The sequence below is a fragment of the Oncorhynchus gorbuscha genome, unplaced genomic scaffold, assembly GCF_021184085.1.
Source record: "Oncorhynchus gorbuscha isolate QuinsamMale2020 ecotype Even-year unplaced genomic scaffold, OgorEven_v1.0 Un_scaffold_346, whole genome shotgun sequence".
Taxonomy (NCBI): Eukaryota; Metazoa; Chordata; class Actinopteri; order Salmoniformes; family Salmonidae; genus Oncorhynchus; species Oncorhynchus gorbuscha.
Window position 1 is genome coordinate 699,307 of NW_025745205.1, and position 17,820 is coordinate 717,126.

The 17,820-nt window shown below is 42.0% G+C and overlaps 3 protein-coding genes across 4 annotated transcripts; all 3 read right to left on the minus strand.

The window, feature by feature from the left end:
- Window positions 1-1,399: 1,399 nt before the first annotated feature.
- LOC124017879 (neurotrophin receptor-interacting factor homolog) lies at window positions 1,400-5,157 on the minus strand. The gene is made up of 4 exons (XM_046333131.1): window positions 4,692-5,157; window positions 4,470-4,573; window positions 4,303-4,366; window positions 1,400-4,111 (listed from the first exon to the last, which is right to left on the minus strand). The coding sequence occupies exons 1-4, from the start codon at window positions 4,969-4,971 to the stop codon at window positions 3,024-3,026; spliced, it is 1,536 nt and encodes a 511-aa protein (XP_046189087.1). The 5' UTR covers window positions 4,972-5,157; the 3' UTR covers window positions 1,400-3,023.
- Window positions 5,158-5,285: 128 nt separating this feature from the next.
- Window positions 5,286-10,232, minus strand: LOC124017867. Its single transcript, XM_046333114.1, has 7 exons — window positions 9,859-10,232; window positions 9,570-9,760; window positions 8,343-8,514; window positions 7,138-8,144; window positions 6,929-6,973; window positions 5,925-6,068; window positions 5,286-5,755 (listed from the first exon to the last, which is right to left on the minus strand). Exons 1-7 carry the CDS (start codon window positions 10,154-10,156, stop codon window positions 5,732-5,734), a joined length of 1,881 nt encoding a protein of 626 aa, XP_046189070.1. The 5' UTR covers window positions 10,157-10,232; the 3' UTR covers window positions 5,286-5,731.
- Window positions 10,233-12,374: 2,142 nt separating this feature from the next.
- On the minus strand, window positions 12,375-16,147 carry LOC124017890 (C-type lectin domain family 4 member M-like). Of its 2 annotated transcripts, none has more exons than XM_046333149.1 (9): window positions 16,013-16,147; window positions 15,705-15,828; window positions 15,560-15,610; window positions 15,386-15,442; window positions 14,959-15,009; window positions 14,589-14,680; window positions 13,832-13,957; window positions 12,829-12,928; window positions 12,375-12,641 (listed from the first exon to the last, which is right to left on the minus strand). In XM_046333149.1, the coding sequence occupies exons 1-9, from the start codon at window positions 16,118-16,120 to the stop codon at window positions 12,568-12,570; spliced, it is 783 nt and encodes a 260-aa protein (XP_046189105.1). In that variant the 5' UTR covers window positions 16,121-16,147; the 3' UTR covers window positions 12,375-12,567. The 2 variants fall into 2 exon arrangements, with proteins under 2 accessions (XP_046189105.1, XP_046189104.1); XM_046333148.1 differs by having other exon boundaries at window positions 15,705-15,792; window positions 16,013-16,135.
- Between the last annotated feature and the right edge of the window lie 1,673 nt (window positions 16,148-17,820).

Here is a 17,820-nt window from a genome sequence, read left to right on the forward strand (position 1 = left end):
TACTACTGGTGCTCAGGGTTTTCCTGGCTATCAAGGCTACTTGCTCCTGCCAAACTCTACGCCACGCCCACGGATGTCAGTTTTTCTCCGCAATGAGTCTGGATCTGAGTACCTCTCCGAACATTCACCACCGAATGCAAACGCATCTGGGTCTGTCTGATTGGTCCAGAAACCGATGGGTTGGGCCAGAGCCAGAACACACTGGATTAAAACTATGGTTAGAACATATTTTATTGGCTTGAATAATCTGATTGATTCAAGACGATCCAATCGCTGATAACTTTATTTTATACAACAGCCCTTCTGTAGCTCAGTTGGTAGAGCATGGCGCTTGTAACGCCAGGGTAGTGGGTTCGATTCCCGGGACCACCCATACGTAGAATGTATGCACACATGACTGTAAGTCGCTTTGGATAAAAGCGTCCGCTAAATGGCATATATTATTATTATTATTAGTGCCCCCCATCACCACAAACAACTTCAATGATGGCAGTCTCAGACTAAAGTATGTGGTGAACGACAGCAGCTGAAGAATTTAGTGTGAGTCCTCAGGCTAGCTCAGGATCAGATCTCTGTAAAATGAACAAATTGTCAGACAAGCCAGAAATAGAAATAATGGAATACGAATGCACAAGTAAATTATATAAAACCTATGGGACACAGACATGAGGTGTTTGTGCGCAGTGTTGACATACAATAATGTTTGTAACAATGTAGCGACCCACATTTTTTGGGGGGAAAGGTATGGTATAAATAATGAAATTCTCCTCAGAGTACTGCATGACATTGAATCGATGAGTTACTATCCCAAAAAATTGCTTGTGTCCCATAATATTTTATACTAACTTTCACTATGGAGTACTTACTAAGGATTTCATTTCTCAGGATGGTGTAGAAGGTTCCAAAGACCAGAGAGCCTCTCTTCCTGTCCACATGCAACACATCCTGGAAGATCCACTCCCTAAGCAGTGGTGTTAAATATATAAAAAAGAATAGTAAAGCTACATTTCAAACTGTAGAGTATAAACTCAGCAAAAAAATAAACGTCCTCTCACTGTCAACTGCGTTTTCAGCAAATGTTTAAATATTTGAATGAACATAAGATTCAACAACTGAGACATAAACTGAACAAGTTCCACAGACATGTGACTAACAGAAATGGAATAATGTGTCCTTGAAAAAAAGTAAGTGTCAGTATCAGGTGTGGCCACCAGCTGCATTAAGTACTGCAGTGCATCTCCTCCTCATGGACTGCACGAGATTTGCCAGTTCTTGCTGTGAGATGTTACCCCACTCTTCCACCAAGGCACCTTCAAGTTCTCAGACATTTCTGGAGGGAATGGCCCTAGCCCTCACCCTCCGATCCAACAGGTCCCAGACCTGCTCAATTGGATTGAGATCTGGGCTCTTCGCTGGCCCTGCAGAACACTGACATTCCTGTCTTGCAGGATATCACACACAGAATGAGCAGTATGGCTGGTGGAATTGTCATGCTGGAATACTCTCAAGAACTCTGCAGTGAATTCAATGTGCCAAGATCCAATTTAAATATCTTCAAATTAGACACGTAAATTCCTCATGTCACTTCCAAGAGGAGGTTTAGAGCTCAGCTCAATGAAGTTGAGACCCTTCTTGCTACAGCACAATCCATCAAAGGCTAAATCTCCGATATCTTTAGACTCCCATCTGAGAATGTGGGCTCTTCCTTTACTCCTTCGAAAATAATCTGTGAAAAGGACCTTTGACTATCAGTGAGGAGTTATGGACAGATGTTTGCCACAGGGTATACTGGTCCTCTACTAATATAAAAATGAAATAATCTATTTTTTAAAAATGTTGTACAAATTGTATTACACCACAGTGAGACTCCATAGAATACAGACATGTCTCCTGATTGTAAAAGACGTACATCTGAAAGCAGTGGAGGCTGCTGAGGGGAGGACGATTTGTAACAACTGGAACGGAGTAAATGGCACATAGAAAACATGTGTTTGATACCATTCCATCAATTCAGCTCCAGTCATTACCACGAGCCCATCGTCCCCAATTAAGGTGCCACCAACCTCCGGTGTCTGAAAGTGGATCTTACATGCATGTGTTTTGGCATTGCTCCAGCCATTACCACGAGCCCGTCGTCCCCAATTAAGGTGCCACCAACCTCCGGTGTCTGAATGTGGATCTTACATGCATGTGTTTTGGCATTGCGGGGAGACGGACAGAGTTTGCCAATCTATACATCCTGCTGCATAGAACATATTAGATGTAGTTTGATATGCCCCCGTGGCTGTCTTCTTAATGCTTAGCAGGACTTTGTTCTTGATCTAAACAGAGAACATGTGTTTATGACTATCACATACTTTGCTAAAAAATGTATTCTACCAAGGTGGGCTTCTAATTCCTGTCCTACATTTAAAATGTGGATTGACCAGGTTGTTGACTTTCTTCCTCTTGAAAAGCTCACTTGTGACCTCCGCGAGAGACGGCGCAGGTTCAATTGACTCTGGTCTCCACTACTCAACTATATTTCAAACTGGACAGAATGGGGAGATTAAGGTAATGTGTGTATATACATGCTGTAAAACAAGTTATTTGCTCGTTGTCTCAGTTAAAGCTGGAAATAGCTAACACGTTCACGGATAGTACTGCTGCAAATTTGTTGTTTGTTTATTTTTTATTTCTTCCACATCTGTGAATGTGGATTGTTTTGTTTGTTGATTGAAAAACAAGAAAACTTAAATACTTCCAATAAAACAATACTAAAAAACACATAGACCCAGTCTTCATATGAAAACCCCAATAGTGTGGAGCCATTCCCCTTACAACTAGGGACAGGAATGATTCCCTGGTCTGGTCACATGGTGAGGGAAAACTCCTGGCCCTGCCTATCATTATTGTGAAGTTGCCCCTAGATGCTGATCTTGGGGCAGTTCTGCATTTTTTTAGGACAAATGTTTAAGCTTAGGATTGGGGAGAGGAAACTGATCCAAGATCTGTAACCTAGGGGAAACTTCACCTTGGAACACTCAGGGCAGCATAATATCCTGTGACCTGCCACCAGTGTGGACAAGGAGATGCTTCTTCATGTGGCCAGACTGGGTGAAGCACTTCCCACAGTAGACACATTGAAATGGTTTCTCTCCGGTGTGGACTCTCTCATGCATTTTCAGCTGGTGGCTGTGGGAGAAGCGCTTGGTGCAGTGGCTGCAGCCGTACGGTTTCTCACCCGTATGGACCCGCATGTGCCTCTGCAGGTGCGCCGGCTTGGGAAAGGGCTTTCCACAGAGGCTGCACCGGAGCTGCCTCTGGGTGGAGTGAGACATCAGCTGTTGTGGCTGCTTTTCTATGCCTTTCGATGAAGTGAAGCCTCTGTTGAAATTCGGGAAGTTGACTGGCTTCCCTCTTCGGGGAACCTGGAGGAGAGTAACACTTGGGGATGAAAAGCTGTTTCGTGTGGACAGTCCGTTGAAATCTGGCAACTTGGACCTTGATCCTACAGTTGTCCCTTGTTCTGCATGTTGAGTGTCAGGGGGACATGTTGTCTGTCCAGACTCCATTCCCCCTCTTCCTCTGTTGTCCACAAGCTGCCTGCTGTCTGAACAGACCTCTCCAGATGTCAACTCTTGGCCAGTTATGCTCCATTCTGAACTCATATCTGCCTCCACTTTAATGGGAACTGAGTCCACCAGCACCACATCAGGCAGCCAGTCCAGAGAGCCCAAAGCAGACATGTAGACCCCAGAGTTACCAGGCGCCCCTCTCCTCTCTGGATGTTCAGACAGCCTCTTGGAGTCTGGCCCTGCATTGTGAGGAGCATTCACAGTTGGGTTGTCAGTCTCTTGGTTCTCTGTCCAATGGGACAGGCTGTATTCTATGGGTTGATGGTCAGTTTCCCAGGTCACACCCTCAGCAACCTGATGGTCCTGTCTTGTTCTGCTGTATTGTGACGCTGGATGCTGGAACGTCTGGTTTTCAGGTTCTATATTGAGTGAGGTGTCTGGAGCTCTGTGTCTGTTGCCCTGCTGGTCCAGGTCTGTGGGTTCAGTAGATGATGAAGAACCTTGTTCTGCCACAATGATCTTCTCACTGCTCTCACCAACTGGTTGGACAATCTCTGAAATGGGTCAACGTAAAGCACAGCATCAGCTTCCTGTAGTGAAGACGGATTATTTTTTGCCTTATTTATTAGTTATGGCTTATGACTAAGAAGTTAATCAAAACCAGCAATAACATTGAAGGCTTTACTCAACATAAAGTGTATATTGTATGGACTTAAGTTGAACAAAATAAGTTGAACAAAAATACCTTCCGGACTGCTGGTGCCAAGGTTCTCCATTTTGATAAGAGGCATCTCTTGCATATCTGCCATCTGTTTTGTATTCACCAGAAACAATTTAATAGAAAAACTCCCCCACCACCATTTGAAATATAAAAACAAACTAATACATTTGGGCCTGTGTATGACAACTGACCGGCATGCCCACATCCTTGTCTTTCGCTGTGCGTCCTGCGTCTCTCCAGCTGGTGGCATCCTGCATAAAATTTCTCCCTTTACGCTCGGCACAGCGATTCTCCACTGCACCAGAAAAGAGAAACCCTCAAACGTTATATATTATACATTACCCATTCTTTTTTTACGTTTTCAAAGATGGTAAAAAAAACTAAACAGTATCCAAGTATGCCTGTTGACTTTCCTTGGAAGCTCCCTCTAACCCGGGCAACAAGATCTGTGTCCCGCTTGCTGACAGTGTGCCGGAGGGCTCCGAATTTCTCTGCGCTTCGTCGAGAATTCTGGAATTTTGTCAGCAGCAGCTTCCTCCGCAGGTTATCGATTTCTCTCTGGCTATGGGAAATTTCCAAACGTAAGGCAGCATGGCCATCATCTACAAGTTTACAGATTTCAGCAACGGCTGCATTTGCCAAAACCTCAACGATGGAGGCTAGCTGAGCGTTAAAGGCGACTGTATCGTACATGTCCTTTGCACTATGTCAATGTTAAACACTTATGTTATAGTAATTTGAAACTTAAGTGCTCAGTCAACGTCTTGAGACTACACAATGAAGGCCATGGACGTTACACTATTTTTTTATAAACAAACATTTTCGGCTACTTCCTGGATAATTTCTCCGAAATAAAGGCTGGCTTTTCAAAATAAAGGTTGCTTACACATACGACTTATGTTCCAACATTGCCACCTGCTGCTGAATCATATCGTATGTTGTTCCTACTAAAAAGCAATCAAATGTTTTAAAAACCAGCCTGTTGTGAATTAAATCAAAACACACACTGTCATCCAAAAATGATTTTACTATTTAGTTCAAGTACAAAAATACAAAATCAGAATACAACTGAATTATAAAGGAATAAATACATTCCATCAATTAAAAGTAAGTAATTTGTTGAGTAGGCTAAGGGTTAGTAGTCTCCAAAATAACTGAAGCACTACACTGAGAATGCACTCTAACTCTGAACACTAACAGTAAAAATATATACAAAATCTGAATATAGAATGGATAAATAGCCAATGGGATTTCAGATAGTCCTCAGCGATAGCAAAACAACTAGATACCATTTTGCTTTTTGTTTTTACAATAAATGAGAACGTTGTAAATAAAAAAATAAACATTGGTAGTAATAACATTGGTAATAGGTGTGTATGCAGTGAGCATATTAGCACATTATGTCATTCACAGTAACCTGTAAGCACAATGTACTGGCTTCTCCTCTAAGTAACTACAGGGGTTCAGGATCAGATCTCTAAAAGAAACACAGAACAGATTGTCAGACACATTCCTTCATCTGGAAACATATGGTACATGAAACTGTCCTCAGAACCAACACTGCATGACATTGAATTAACAAATATATATTTTTTGCCTGTTTACCATATGCTTTTTTTTAAACGTATGTTGTTGTCGATACTAACCTTCCCTGTGGAGTACTTCCTGATGATTTCATTTGTCAGGATGGCATTGAAGGTTCTGCAGACCAGAGACAGGTTCCAGTAGCCTCTCTTTCCATCCACACGCAGTACGTCCCGGAAGATCCACACCAGCGACTCAAGAGGAAGCTGCAAGAAAGTGCATCATTTCAATGGTTCCAGTGTTTTAGCTGCGTATTTTGGTGAAGTGTTTGTTGTTGAACATTTGGTTCCTAAAGCAGTGGAGTTGTATATAAAAGAGGCCAGGAAAGTCACTAGGTAGGCTACATGTCAAACTCCAGAAGGCATTTATGGGTGATTCCTCACAAAACTAGAAACAACAATGATGATTTGGGGGATTTTCACTCAATTTAATCAATATTAGTGTCCCGTGGAGGAAGGATTGTTTACATTTGTATCTTAAATCATATTTAAGAACCCTTCTATAGATTACATTATGAATATCCCCCAAATCACTGTATTTTTTTGGTTCTAGTTTTGTGAGGAATCATCATAATATAAGTATATTTATTATATGAATGGTAATCCAATCGTTATTTTCAGTTGAATCCTGTATGGCGAATCAAAAACAGTGTCAGCGGTTTGGCTAACTGGGCTATCTGAATTGTGTCCCACCCACCAACCCTTCTTTTACACTACTGCTACTCTCTGTTCATCATATATGCATAGTCACTTTAACCATATCTACATGTACATACTACCTCAATCAGCCTGACTAACCGGTGTCTCTATGTAGCCTCTACTTTTATAGCCTTGCTACTGTATATAGCCTGTCTTTTTACTGTTGTTTTATTTCTTTACCTACCTATTGTTCACCTAATATATTTTTTGCACTATTGGTTAGAGCCTGTAAGTAAGCATTTCACTGTAATACCTGTTGTATTCAGCGCACGTGACAATTTGATTTGATTTAAATATGATATTAGGAAAGAAGGAAAGTAATTTTCTGGTTGTTCTATGTGAGATAAATCTACAGGTACTGTACTTACCTCCAGGAGATGAGGTTTCCCCAGACCATGGTACCTCTGAGCATTCTGGGAATAAAGAAGAGGTGAGTGAATAGCTAGGTTCTAGAGTACTGATCTCTGAGCTGTATTGAATCAGTGAGATAATCAGACATTGTCTTTTCATTTGGCCTACCTCTCTCCCCTACCCTCTATAAGACCAAACATATTAAGCCCAACCATTGACAGTTTACCATTCCAGTCAGCACTCTCTCTCCTTGCAACTGCTGGGTTGCCATGTCCGTTTCCTGGGCCAGTAGTGCGCCAGTGTCCGGGAACCTGTCGCTTTGTTCTTCTTCCATGTCGATGTCCGGAAAGAGGTCATTGTCACGCTCTTCCCTCCGCCTTCCTCTTTCCTGCGTCCTAGTATAAGTGTAGCCGGGCAACGAGCTCTCGACCACCAACAGGCCTTGTTCGCCCAGGCACCGGTCGAAAGCTTCCTGGAAGGCCGACGCCGTCACGTTCACCTTGTGTTTCCTCTTCATGTGGTTCTTGAAATTCTTCTTGTTCAGTCTGATTCCGCAGAGATCGCACTGGACCTTGGTGGTACGGCACCAGGGTGGCACGTCCATCTTGGATTCGGCCAGGTATCTCCTCAGGGCCTCCTCGTTCTCCGCAGCGATGTACTCTTCGTGGTGTTTCCTCTTCATGTGAACCTTGAAGTTCTTCTTGTTTAGGATGATGCCGCAGTGGTCACACTGAGTCTGTACAGGAACTGCGTCCCTTTGGGAAGGTCTTTGCGGTCTCTCGGTCTCAATCAGCGGCGTAGGAGGGCAGCTGTACACTTCGGGCGAGGAGGGTTCCGAATCCTGGCGTGTGACCGGATTGTGACTGGAAGAAGCATCTGGTTTTTCCATTGGAGGTGTGTCTGTGTTTAGAGTTTGAAGAGCGACTGGTAAGCTCGGAGGGGTGGCAGGTCTGGAGCTGGAAGGGACAGCAGGTATAAATGTGAGAGGCAGGACAGGTGTGGATGTTGAATGGGCGAGAGGTCTCTGGGCTGGAGAGGGATGTTGCTGGAGGGGTGGAGCAACAGATGGAGATTGAGCTTGAACACGGGCAGGTCTTTGAGTCCCGTTCCGCTTTCTGCAAGCTCTGAAATGTTCTATAAACAACGCTTTTCTGCAGAGTACATGGTCACAATAGCTGCAGTGGTAGTGAGGGTAGTCTCTGCACGTCAGTTTGCAGTTGTAGACGATGTACTCTGACAGAAAAGGGTGAAAATAAAACAATCAGTGTAAAAAAAAAGAATGTTAGATAGTGACTTTAAAAAGTAAAGTGTACAAGGACATTAGCACGTACAACATGGCATTCGTACAACTCAATTGAACAACTACAAAGCATTACTGAGTACAAGGAAATCGTTATTTTCTGACACTGCGGTTTCCAAAGTTCCCCTCACCGTCATTCTGAACTGCACTTTTCAGGTGGCTCTGGATGTGTGGGATGATCCGGTGTAACTCGTTGGGTTTGAACGCAGACGGTCGGCAGAAGGGGCAGTGGTAGAGGGAGCAGCACGTGGTGCACGGTTGTATCTTGGGAGTTTCACCAACTCGGAAACTGGTAATATGTTGCTGTGGAAAAACAAAGACAATAATGAATAGTCAATAATAAAGAGAAAATGTTCCGAAAATCCAGAGACGCAAATTCTACATGGTCCCAAATTGGGGACCAATAGTTCAGCAACATGCAGATACAAAATGTTTTGTATAGAAATGACAATTCTTTGTTTCCTACATTAATACATCAGAAAGCCATGTCCTGTCTACTCTACAAAAACAGTATGTGGACATCTGTTCGTCCTCCCTTTGCTGTTATAACAGACTTTCCACTAGAAAAACAGCCCCAGACCACTATTCCTCTTCCACCGTTATTGTCTGACACAGTTCATACTACACATTGGGGCAGGCAGATTCTTCCCTAAGACTGCCAGATGGTGAAGTGTGATTCATCACTCCAGAGAACGAGTTTCCACTGCTCCAGAGTCCAATGGCGGCGAGCTTTACACCACTCCAGCCGGCACTTGGCACTGTGCATGATGATCTTAGGCTTGTGTGTGGCTGCTCTGCCATGGAAGCCCATTTCATGAAGCTTCTGACGAACAGTTATTGTGCTGACGTTGCTTCCAGAGGCAGTTGGTACTCGGTAGTGAGTGTTTCAACCAACAACAGACGATTTTTACACTCTACGCGCTTCAGCACTCAGCGGTCCCCTTCTGTGAGCCTATGTAGAATACAACTTCGCGGCTGAGCCATTGTTGCTCCTAGACTTTTCCACTTCACAATAACAGCACTGACAGTTGATCGGTGCAACTCTAGCAGGGCAAAATTTTGACAAACTGACTTGTTGGAAAGGTGGCATCCTATGATGGTGCCATGTTGAATGTCACTGAGCTCTTCAGTAAGGCCATTCTACTGCCAATGTGTGTCTATAGAGATTATATGGCTGTGAGCGTCTGCTAAATGACTTAAATGTAAATGTAAATGTGTGCTCGATTTTATACACCTGTCAACAATGGTGTCGCTGAAATAGCCAAATCCACTCATTTGAAGGAGTGTCCACATACTTTTGTATATATAGTATATTTCTATCCACAAAAATGTTATTTACTATGTGTACAGTTTCTTACCTTCCTGGGTATGTCACTGGAACTGACTATGGGGTCAGGGGTCATTGCGGGGGGCCCAGTGTCCTCATTGGAACTGACTATGGGGCCAGGGGTCAGTGTGAGGGGCCCAGCCTCATCAGTTGGTGCTGTGGATACCTCTTTCCACAGAGCGTGCTGATTGCCATTGACACCGTCCACCTCAAGAGTGTTAACTGGAAAAGAGAGAGTGAGAGGTCAACTTGACCAATTCTTGGCAAATCATTAGCTCAAAGTCTGACAACAGGCATTTAGAAAAAAATCGGTAGCCTACCTTCCTCTTCGTCCGCATCATCGGCATTCGCCGCGGGTGAATCGCTCGACGAACTGTTGATTATTGGTGAGTCGCCGGTGACAGGCGTCAGCCCTTTGCCACTCACCGACCTGTACCTCGACTCCGCCAGGCTGAGTTGCTTCTCTAGCAATAGGATTTGCTCCTTGCTTTGAGAGACTTCTACACGTAACGCTCCACAGCAATCGTCCACTAATTTGCAAATCTCGGTCACAGCAGCTGAGGCTAATATGCCCATGACAGAGCTTATCCGTTGATGCAAAACACGCGTTACCGACATTTTAAACACTTGTTTTTGTGAAACCTGGTCACAACTACTGATAACTATGACGATTCAAATGAATTCAAAACGTCTAATAAACGATTTTGTCCCCAGTTTGTTAACGAAGTAGTAATATTTGTAAGAATCCCTGGATTGTTGTCAATGCGCCGCCATCTTTAATAACTGTCTTTGCGCACGCATCCGATCAGCGTTCAGAAAGTTTAGATAGAAAGCGCCACCTACCGCGTGGAGACTAGAATGTGCATTATCCAGAGTCAAATCTTTGAGCACTAAATATTATCTTGGGACATCTCTGACGACAGCTTGCTAGAGAGGAAAAACGAATGAATTATTCCTATGGTTTGCAGAATCATCGTTTAACATTGAGTAAATCAATGTTTTTTTTTAAAATTATGCTTATTGGTTATCATGTTATCATGTTATAAACTGAGCACTGGAGTTATCTTAACCCCAGACAAACTATATGGAGGTTGTATTAGTCTCAAGATCTTGTGCAAAGTAAAATGATTAATTTCCAGTACATCATATATGTTTATTGTTTTTACCACAGATATAGAATGACCAAGACAACGTGATCTGCTGCACCATCGAGAGCATGGCTGCATCACTGCCTGGTATGGCAACTGCTCGGCCTCTGACCGCAAGGCACTACAGAGGGTAGTGCGCACAACCCACTACATCACTGGGGTTAAGTTTCCTGCCATCCAGGACCTCTACACCAGGCGGTGTCAGAGGAAGGCCATAAAAATGGCCAAAGACTCCAGACACCCTAGTCATAGACAGTTCTCTCTGCTACCGCACGGCAAGCAGTACCGGAGCAAGAAGTCTAGGTCCAAAAAGGCTTCTTAACAGCTTCTACCCACAAGCCAAAAGACAATTGAACAGCTAATCAAAAGGCTACCTGGACTATTTGTATAGCCACTCCCACCCCTTTTTTACGCTGCTGCTACTCTCTGTTATTATCTACGCATGGTCACTTTACCTACATGTACATATTACCTTAAACGCGTGTTACCTTAATTACCTTGACTAACCTGTGCCCCCACACATTGACCCTGTACTGGTACACCCTGTATATAGCCTCCACATTGACTCTGTACTGGTACACCCTGTATATAGCCTCCACATTGACTCTGTACTGGTACACCCTGCATATAGCCTCCACATTGACTCTGTACTGGTACACCCTGTATATAGTCTCCACATTGACTCTGTACTGGTACACCCTGTATATAGCCTCCACTGTATATAGCCTCCACACCCTTGACTCTGTACTGGTACACCCTGTATATAGCCTCCACATTGACTCTGTACTGGTACACCCTGTATATAGCCTCCACATTGACTCTGTACTGGTACACCCTGTCCACATTGACTCTGTACTGGTACATATAGCCTCCACATTGACTCTGTACTGGTACACCCTGCATATAGCCTCCACATTGACTCTGTACTGGTACACCCTGTATATAGCCTCCACATTGACTCTGTACTGGGTACATTGACTCTGTATATTTAGCCTCCACATTGACTCTGTACTGGTACACCCTGTATATAGCCTCCACATTGACTATGTACTGGTACACCCTGTATTTAGCCTCCACATTGACTCTGTACTGGTACACCCTGTATATAGCCTCCACATTGACTCTGTACTGGTACACCCTGTATATAGCCTCCACATTGACTCTGTACTGGAACACCCTGTATTTAGCCTCGCTACTGTTATTTTATTGTTGCCCTTTAATTATTATAAATTTATTTTTTACTTCAGTTTATTTAAGTAAATACAATTATTTTTCCTAACTACATTGTTGGTTAAGGAAGCATTTGACTGTAGGGTGTTGTATTTGGCACATGTGACAAATACAATTTGATTTGTCAGCGATGTTTTTTAACGTTGCTTATTGGAAACCCTCTTATCCAAATAAGGCCGTTAAAACATTCTTTGCCAAATGTCCCATCCAAACACACCTCTATCCACACCCTTCACTCGATTTAACAGAGCCTTAGCCATGCCAAAGACAGGCTCAATAAAGACTCAATAAGTACATTGAAATACAGACTTTCAGTCATATCAGACCTTTTCTCATCCCATTTTATGCTGTCAACAAAAAGCACCATATCCATGTTGTTATATTGCCCCTTTTAAGAGCCAGAGATTATCGTAGACAATACTGCCATCTTCCAGAAAGTACTAGCCTATGCAATGTCATAAAGTACTTAAAAAAATGTTTATTACAGGGAAACAATACAGGTTGAGGTACATAAAATGGGCAATTACATTTGAAATTGCATCACATTTAGCCCTTTGGCGAACACATAAAGTCACTTACAGTCAGTAGTAAACAAAGCCAATGTTGAAAGCAGTTTGAAAAGGTGTCAAGCAATTAGCAATATCTTGTTGACTAACAGCGATAGTTGTGCACGCAGATGAATGGGTATTGTGTGCCACATCCGAGGTTCCTCCAGCCCTGGCCCACTACAAAAAGACAAACAAAAATCGTAGTAGTTTTATCTGGCATATTTTAACACGTCATACAGTTCTGGGACCAGGCTACCTGTCATTACTTTTCAGGTAATATCATACTAATGTGAGTGTTCCGGATTTACATTTACTATGTCTAGTCCACGAGACCAGGCGGAACATCTTTAAGTTCATGTCTTACCAGCAGATTGCAGGTACATGCAGGAGTTGCTGGTTGCGGTGCTCTGGCTGTACCAGTTGGTGTAATACATTCCTGAGCGGTCGATCCACATCCAATATCCCTGAGGAAACAAAGAGTCATAAGTCTTACCTACAGCTTGTGAGAGCAAAATTGCAAGATTATGTTATAATAGTTTTATTGCATCAAATGGTTGTTTTTTTTGCAACCGAATAGAGGGTTCTTATAACTCTATTGTGAACTGAAAGTGGGCCACTGGGAGATAACACTGACAGGAGATTTATGATGTATTTTGGGTGATAAAACCCAAAGAGACCTCATTCCATAGCATGAGTTAATATTTCTGTTCTATATGGTACCTGGGAGAGATGACCCCAGGGCCAGACCTGGTCTCTACACAAAGATAACTGTTTTTACAGCAGATACTGTCTGCTGTGGATTATAAGTATCTTTCATACTAGTCTTAACCTTGTGACCCATTCCATACATCTGTTGTTCATCATGTAGGTTGAAAGGGGTGTATCTTGGCTATAAAAGACCTTTGTACTTTTATCTCTGGATAAGAGCGTCTGCTAAATGACTTAAATGTAATGTAATGTAATCTCGGGGCTCTCAATGAATCAGCTGAGGGTGATTCATTGACCATCCATCATTATCGTAGAGCACTCAATCGATTAACTTTATATGTGTGTGTTCCCTTATTAATACTTAATAATACTTAATATTTAGTTTAGGTATAGCTCTGACTTGAGTGATAAGTTAGCCTCCCCTCATTTGATAGTAAATAAATTAACCACCACAAGCTGCAATGCTGTCCCTTACCACTAACAGATCTGATATAATAACTAGCTGCATGATTAAAATATCAGTAGCTATGCTGAGGCACAGAGTTTTTCCTGTTCTTGGGGGGTAAGCTCTGGGACCTAGAATTGTTTCTGGTCAGGTCACTATGTCGAAAAACTCACTATGTGAAAAACTCACTATGTCGGGCAACCCTTTCTCTCACCTGGAGGTAGAATCCACCGATCCAGGCGGTGGCTCTGTTGGCTGTTCTGGTTATCTGTTGCAGGTAACGATACTCGGGGGAGGAGCTGGCGGAGGCCAGGCTGGCGCCCAGTTCATTGCAATGTTCCTGAAAGAAGAGCGGGAGGTGAGGGGTGAGACACGTACACCTTATGGTTCCTAATTGCACTTTTAATTTTTATTTATTTAAATGTAGCCTTTAGGCCTATTCAAATCCAGATAGGTCTTATTCGAAAGACATAAACTATAGAATAGGCTAAACATATTCTGTCAAACCTTGAAAGACTTATTTGCACTGTTTATTTATTCGCACTAATATAGGTTATTTTCGTAGGCTACTTACTTATTTTAGGCTGCTATACAGGCAAAATGCATGTCCTGAAGCCTATTCGTTTTTAGCATCAGCCAATGTTATTTTTTAAAGTGTTATGAAGTATGTTATAAATATCGATTTGTTTTATCTGATTCTATTTAGGATTTTTACAGTTAGGTAGGCAAAAGGCATATAGCCTAATGATAATTATCGACCTATTCGTTTTTAGCCGAAGCCAATTCAGTGTTATAAAGAATATTATAGGCTCAGGTTTTATCTGATTATTGATGACTTTATATATAAATGTAGAATTTGTAAGTTATTGAAAATAAAGTTGTTCGTGAGACAATTCCGACAGACTCATCGTTTTTTGTTCCTGCTATTGATGCTGCAAGGGTTTATACCCGATTGCCCGTTGCGCAATTACCTCAGCGTCGAACCAGGACCGAGGAGTGTTCACAAACATGTAACACTTGGACTGGTAGCTGAACCATCCGTCAGGGCAGAAACTGCGTGCCGCTGTGAACGCGCAGATAAAATACAACAATTGTTTGACACCATAATACAAGGAGTTGATATTGACAGGAGTATGAACTTTGATCTCATAATATAAAACATGAACGTGCATTTAGTCATACTGGTGTTTTTCTCCCTCCCAGCTAACAGAAAATCAAAAAACACTTGTCTTTCATTGTGTGACCATGCATTGCACGATGTACAGAAAGTCCGCAATCGTAGAACCAATAAAGGTGATAGTTGTTATTTTATATCATTCACCATAAAAGGTGTCAACATACCTTTAGGTGCCACAGCCACCTCGTTAACAGCCTCAGTCTGTACATCATCCTCTGGAAAAGCACAACAAATAAAACAGTCCTCGATATTACTATTTAGCCACCAGCAAATCACTATGTCAGGGAGTAATAGATACTATATAAATATGTTTGTTTTCATAGGTATATTTTATAGGTGACAGGTAGTTAAAATAATTTGTTTCGTACCTATGTGAAGTATGACAAAACAGAATGCCTCAAATATAATTTATCAACAAATGAGGCACATAATACACAACACAATCTCACACTCACTTCCTGCAAATATATACAAACAATATTTGCAGCAGATTTCAATGTGAAGTAATTGTAATTGATCAGGAAATGAGGTGATGCTCCACAATAGACAGTGATGCTCCTGCTTGATTAAAGCCTATAGAGAAGAACTGACCTGGGGCGTCACTCAGCTTCTCCTCTGCTACAGGAGCCTCAACCTCAACAGCCTCTTCTGCAGAAACATGGAACAAGGAAATCAATTTGACTTTCATTCAACTGGGAATTGGGAGAAATATTGATTCAGTGCTCTATTACTGCTCTCAGTACAAACATAATAAGAGCTACAAACCTGGGGCACTTTTTGGCTCTTCTACCGCCACAGCATCGCTCTCCACAGGAACTTAAAGGGGAAAACACAACTATTGTCATTATTTAGTAACAATGAATTACCCTGTGCTGTATTAGTGACATTGTTGAGTATTTGGCTGACTTACCTGCTGCTGCCCTAGCAGAGAGGGCGACACAAAGTAGTGCAAAGATGACCAGAACCTTCATGGTGGTGATGATGGTGGTGCTGCTTGTCTGGATGAAAAGGGAGAGGACGTGTTGGAGAATCAACTAGAGAGAGTGATACACAATCATTTCAGACTATTACTAGACAAGAATATTTCCCCACAGAAGACAACCTTAAAAATCTAGCTACAAGTTCATCACCACCACAGTAAATACATACATTAAATTAAGAAAGGGTGAGAAAATAAGACAAGTTGACACTCGGGAACAGACACTATAGGACTCTTACCTGTTGTAGTAGGTAAATCACTGTTGTTCTCCTCAGGTACTCTTCCTCAGGTAGGCCAGTGATGGAGTGGAGATTTCTCCGCTGTTTATGTACTGTTCTGTCCAGCATGATTTCACTGACGCACGTGCTGTGAATTACGAAACAGCATTGGACTTTGACGGTTTATGATTTTGTATTTATACTTCAGATGAAAAATCCCATGCTAGGAATTCAAATATAGCACTTTCAAGGTCAGCAGAACATGGCCAGCCCCTGTTTGAAGGTGTGTTCCTGTAAGAGATTGCAAAATAACACAAACGTCCTTATTGTGATCGTGTATGGAACATTGCCAAGGAAGTCACGTTTATTATTTCCCGACCATAAACCATTTCCTTTTCATCCAAGGAGTGGGTCAGACATGAAAGGATTTAGTTTGACTTAAATTAAATACAATACTGAAGCAATATCATCAAGGTCAATATAATACCAATATCATTATATTATACATCTTATATATACTATATGGCTTTGTGTACATACTTCAGATCTGATTTCGAATTCAAATACAGCATTTATCAAGGACAAGGACAAGAATGTGTGTTCCAGTAAGTGATGATGAAACCATAATGGTGATAAGGAAATTGTAAACATGGAAAATCAATACGGACATGGATTGATTCAATTTACAGTACGTTTTTCTCAGCACTATTGACCTTGAGATAACGTAGGGGTATGTTAATTTATTTATAATCACTTTATTGTTCTTTTGCAGCGATTTGTCTAACATTTCCAGTCTCTCCAACTTAAAGCTGCAATCACCAGTTGAAACAATAACAAATCCTGCCCTGTTCCTGTAAAAAGCTGAGGGATGGGGTTGTAAAAATGTTACCACTCGGAAATTCACCTTCCATCGATCACAATGATAGTTTTAGCCATGTTTTGAGGCTATATAGTGTTTGTTTATACTTACTTTATTTACACTCATTGAAGTAAAACAAGTTTATAATTTGGATTATGATGGGTTACGACAGTTGACCTAAACTCAGCATTTAGGAGTTATATTCTTCAAGAATCAATGGGTACATAGCATTAATTTATTAGTCCAAAAATGGATGTAGCAACAGCAGATTGCAGACTCTTCAATGTATATCGGAGGGACAAAAGCAGTAGACCAATTTCCATCCTGTATGGAATGTCTTTATCTTATTTCTTGAAAAGACAATCCACATTGACAATAAATCTTTACTGACAACATGACATAATAGATGCCAACAGCCTAAGTCAAACAGGTTTTGTCGAGCCCTTTTCACCACTGTCTTGGTGTGTTTGGATCAGGACAGATCGTTGGTGATGTGGACACCAACAGTAGACTAAATTAAGTGGGGGACAAATACCAAATGATTAGGGTGATGCACATGGGCTACTAACATCCTACTACACAACATACACTTAGTAGTCTAATGTCCATTGCAATAGACTAGCATCTTTTCCAAGCTGCTTCACAATGCAGAAACAGAAGATAGGCTCCTGCTCATGTGAGGCGTTCCGGCTCGCAGAAGCCAAGGCTACTTACGACACAGGCAGCTGGTGGCACCTTAATTGGGGAGGACGAGCTCATATTAATGGCTGGAAACACATGGTCTCCATGGGTTTGATACCATTCCAGTCACCACATATTGATGATACATTTAAGTTAGTCTGAAACATAATATTTTTTCATGTCCGACTCACTCCTTGGATGACATCAAGTCAGTTAAGGAAGCAGTTTATGGACAGCAAAGAATTAAAGGTGATCTCCAGGGCACCGTTCCAGACATGATCACAATAAG

Excerpts from the sequence above, each read along its gene's own strand:
- LOC124017879 (XM_046333131.1), bottom strand. The coding sequence starts at position 4,971 with ATGTACGATACAGTCGCCTTTAACGCTCAGCTAGCCTCCATCGTTGAG. Across the intron at positions 4,574-4,691 it reads GGTTAGAGGGAGCTTCCAAG|TGGAGAATCGCTGTGCCGAG; the intron begins GAAAGTCAACAG and ends TTTCTGGTGCAG. Across the intron at positions 4,367-4,469 it reads ACAAGGATGTGGGCATGCCG|ATGGCAGATATGCAAGAGAT; the intron begins GTCAGTTGTCAT and ends AATACAAAACAG.
- LOC124017867 (XM_046333114.1), bottom strand. The coding sequence starts at position 10,156 with ATGTCGGTAACGCGTGTTTTGCATCAACGGATAAGCTCTGTCATGGGC. Across the intron at positions 8,515-9,569 it reads CCAGTGACATACCCAGGAAG|CAACATATTACCAGTTTCCG; the intron begins GTAAGAAACTGT and ends GTTTTTCCACAG. Across the intron at positions 6,069-6,928 it reads GGAAACCTCATCTCCTGGAG|CTTCCTCTTGAGTCGCTGGT; the intron begins GTAAGTACAGTA and ends ACTTTCTTGCAG.
- LOC124017890 (XM_046333149.1), bottom strand. The coding sequence starts at position 16,120 with ATGCTGGACAGAACAGTACATAAACAGCGGAGAAATCTCCACTCCATC. Across the intron at positions 13,958-14,588 it reads GGTCCTGGTTCGACGCTGAG|GAACATTGCAATGAACTGGG; the intron begins GTAATTGCGCAA and ends CTCTTCTTTCAG. Across the intron at positions 12,642-12,828 it reads CATGTACCTGCAATCTGCTG|TGGGCCAGGGCTGGAGGAAC; the intron begins GTAAGACATGAA and ends GTCTTTTTGTAG.